Source organism: Teleopsis dalmanni, chromosome 1, assembly GCF_002237135.1.
Source record: "Teleopsis dalmanni isolate 2A chromosome 1, ASM223713v2, whole genome shotgun sequence".
Taxonomy (NCBI): domain Eukaryota; kingdom Metazoa; phylum Arthropoda; class Insecta; order Diptera; family Diopsidae; genus Teleopsis; species Teleopsis dalmanni.
This window is the reverse complement of record NC_051846.1, coordinates 56912255-56915525: the sequence shown is the minus strand read 5'-3', so window position 1 is coordinate 56915525 and position 3271 is coordinate 56912255. Positions and strand designations below refer to the sequence as shown.

Below are 3271 nucleotides of genomic sequence, written 5' to 3'. Positions count from 1 at the left end.
TTTACCAACACCGGGAGGCCCATGGAAGCATAATATTTTACCTTGTGTACCACCTTTCAAATGACTTACAGCAATAAACTCCAATATGCGTTTTTTAATGTCTTCCATACCATAATGATCGGCATCAAGTATCTTTGAAGCTTCATCCAGGCTTAAATTCTCTACACTTGTGACACCCCAAGGCAGCGATGTTAACCAATCCAAATAATTACGCGTTACACTAATCAAATATTTAATGTGAATGTTTAAAGAATATTATTTTATATGAAGTAAAATAATTTACTTAAACTCAGAACTGTGACTTTCTAGGAAATTTAGCTTAGTTAATTCTTCTTCGATTACACTCATAACATTTTCTGGAATTTTTTTGTCTTTCAATTTCTCACGATATTTTTCACCGATTGCATCTTTATCATCTTTTTCAATTCCAAGCTCTTTTTTTATAACTTTAAGTTGTTCTTGTAAAATATATTTACGATGCTGTTGTTTTACCTTTTCTTCTACTTCACGGCCAATTTTAATTTGCAATTTAGATAATTCTAATTCCTTTTTCAGAAGACCCAAGGCTAGCATCAATCTTTTAGGAATCTAAAATGAAATATTTATGTTTTAATATGTATTAATTATTTTCAAATATTGATATGATATTTTAGAGGTGTTATACAATTGAAGTTTGGGTTAGGCTAAGTTTACTTGAACACTTGAGAGCCCAAACAGGCATGCGGCTGTCAAGAATATATTCTATGCAACTGCAATGCAGCGGCAAGACGTTGACTTGACTACCTTGGAAACGGGTTCTTAGTTCCAAATCTAATATGTAAAATTAAGCCCACAGCAATTACGAGAGTTATAAATAGTCTAGAATTGTTTTAGTTGGGCCCCTAGGTGCACAATAAATCTTTTAGGTCGGGGTGCATTCATAGTCTATTATTTAATAATAATAATAGGTTAAATTATACCAGCGTTCCTTATAACCCACTTAAATCTGTTGGCCCATTGTGTTACCTTATGAAAACTCAGAGATTAAAAAATTATATTTGAATTTTGGCAAATCCGTCAAAAAGTAAACTCTTACTGTTGTCAATTACTCGACAGCAACAAGATAACAGATATTTAAAATATATGTTTAAAATTGGTAATATTTACTTAAAACCTTCGACAGAAACTGTATAGAATCTATATGCAACTGTATAGCATGCACCTATATCAAAATCTCAATTAAAATCCAACTAATTAAATTGCGAGGTTGGACCCATTAATAATAAGATTTATACCTTATACAATCTCTGACAGAATATTTAAAATAATTAAAAAAATCAGTTACTTACATCCATTTCTTCCATTATTAACTGTAGCTCCTCTGGTTCACCAGCAGATAATGATGCTCCTAAATCACATAAATACACTGGGTTATCAACAACTCGTTGATTTTGATGTAGCATTTGTTGCAAACTTTCTCTAAATGATAATTATATATATATATATATATATAATATACTATTTATATATTAAGAAATACTTACCTATAAAGTGGATTCATAGTTATAATATCCCGAATCGTTTTAATAATTTCTTGAGTTAAAGCCTTTACTTCTTCTGTGGGTTTGTACGCGTCATGAGTAACATTAACAACTTCAACCATTAGTACAGGTGGCACAGGTTGTGCCACTGGTTTCTGTGCACCAGCTGCAGAACTTTCATCTTTTTTCTTATCAGCAGCCGAAGTCGATGTTGTCTTCTGTTCTGGTGCTGAGGGTTGTGCAGGAGGCGTTGTTGGTGCTGGTGGCTTAGTTGGTGCTGGCGGTGTAGTAGCAGCAGTCGGAGGTTTAGTAGTTTCAGTTTTGGACGTTGTAGTAGTTGGATCTGTTTTTGAATCACTAGCTTTAGCGGCATCACCTTTTTCATTTCGTGCTCGACTGAGTCTACTTTTACGTCCTGCCTTTCGTTTTTCAATTTCAGACGTTTTGTCTTCAGCTGGGATGTTCAAGTTTATATTAAAGATTGGAAATTTCAATGTCGTCATTTTCTCTGACAAAGATTATGACGATTCAAATACAATTTGTTTTTATTGAAAAGAGCAATAGAAACACAATATATTTGTTTTGAAATTAATGTTTTGTACTTTTTTAAAATAAGTTTATCATGTGCTCTAATGTGCTCTGTTCATTCTATTTTTATAAGTATACTGCATAACTTACTTGGTTTAGGAGTGGGAAAATCTTCAATTAGTTGGCCAGTAATTTTTATACGTCTATGCGCGACTACAACCATACGTATTTTATCACCTAAGTCCTGAATTTCTTGAATTTGTGCAAAGGTACCAACGCTGTAGACATCGTCCAGTTTATTAATTGTTTCACTTTCGTTTTCACTATCCTTTTTTAAAAATACACCAACGTAGGGTTGGCTTAGTTTGACCTTACGGCGTATTAAATCAACTAGCATTGGATGCGTGACCTTAAAAATTAGGAAATATTTATTTATATACATTTACATTATGTTTCATAACATACTTCCATAATTTTCATAAATCTTGGAAACACAGGATTACGTCTAGTTAATAAAATTGGCAAATGTGGCCAAACATCTGGTACTGCTACTGTTGCGGGTAACTGTGGGTCTTTAGGTTGATATTCTTCGACCTCGTGCACGGTTATTTCATCATCATCGTCTTTTTTAGAGGCATAGTTTCTAGCGTAAATTTGTGCTGCTGCGCCGGCGAAACGATTTGGTATCACTTTTGTTTTATTTATTAAAACCTGGCGGGCAGCATAACTCTCATACGGAGTAAGAGTTGAAAACTTACGGACTACGCCACGATGGCGCAAGAGACGTGTTAACATTTTTATAATATAAAACTTTTAATTGAACGACACGAAATATTCTACACACACTTTTTGAAGTTACGTCTTATCTCATATGTTTTATAAATTCGAGATGACAGCGCGAAAGTTAAATTTACTTTGACATACACATTCCACTTTTAATGTTGCCGTATGTTCAAAATTTTAAATTTAAATTTTATTTTCAAATTTTTTTATTTTACACGACACAACAAATTTTACTTTATCTATGCTAATGCGATTGTTAACTTATTTAGGACGTGTGCGAGTTAGGCTAAGTTGCGTTCTAAATGAGAAAAATTCTAAGTTGTGCCGATATTGTATACGTGTTGATAAATGGCTAAATATGTGCAGTGCAAAAAATTCCAAATAATCTCCCATTTGGTTTAGCATCAACTTAGTCTAACTCGCACACGTCCTTAATCTCA

At 33.1% G+C, this 3271-nt stretch overlaps 1 protein-coding gene across 1 annotated transcript in view; it reads right to left on the bottom strand.

Annotated features, from left to right (window-relative positions):
* Nucleotides 1-3001, bottom strand: part of LOC119681884 (lon protease homolog, mitochondrial-like) — a 3853-nt gene extending 852 nt beyond the window's left edge. The window contains exons 1-6 of the mRNA XM_038095189.1: nucleotides 2514-3001; nucleotides 2199-2457; nucleotides 1524-1974; nucleotides 1329-1458; nucleotides 284-588; nucleotides 6-220 (exon numbers count right to left, since the gene is read on the bottom strand). Of these exons, the coding sequence (XP_037951117.1) occupies nucleotides 6-220; nucleotides 284-588; nucleotides 1329-1458; nucleotides 1524-1974; nucleotides 2199-2457; nucleotides 2514-2843 (1690 nt within the window). The 5' untranslated portion in view covers nucleotides 2844-3001. The remainder of the gene's footprint in view (nucleotides 1-5; nucleotides 221-283; nucleotides 589-1328; nucleotides 1459-1523; nucleotides 1975-2198; nucleotides 2458-2513) is intronic.
* Between the last annotated feature and the right edge of the window lie 270 nt (nucleotides 3002-3271).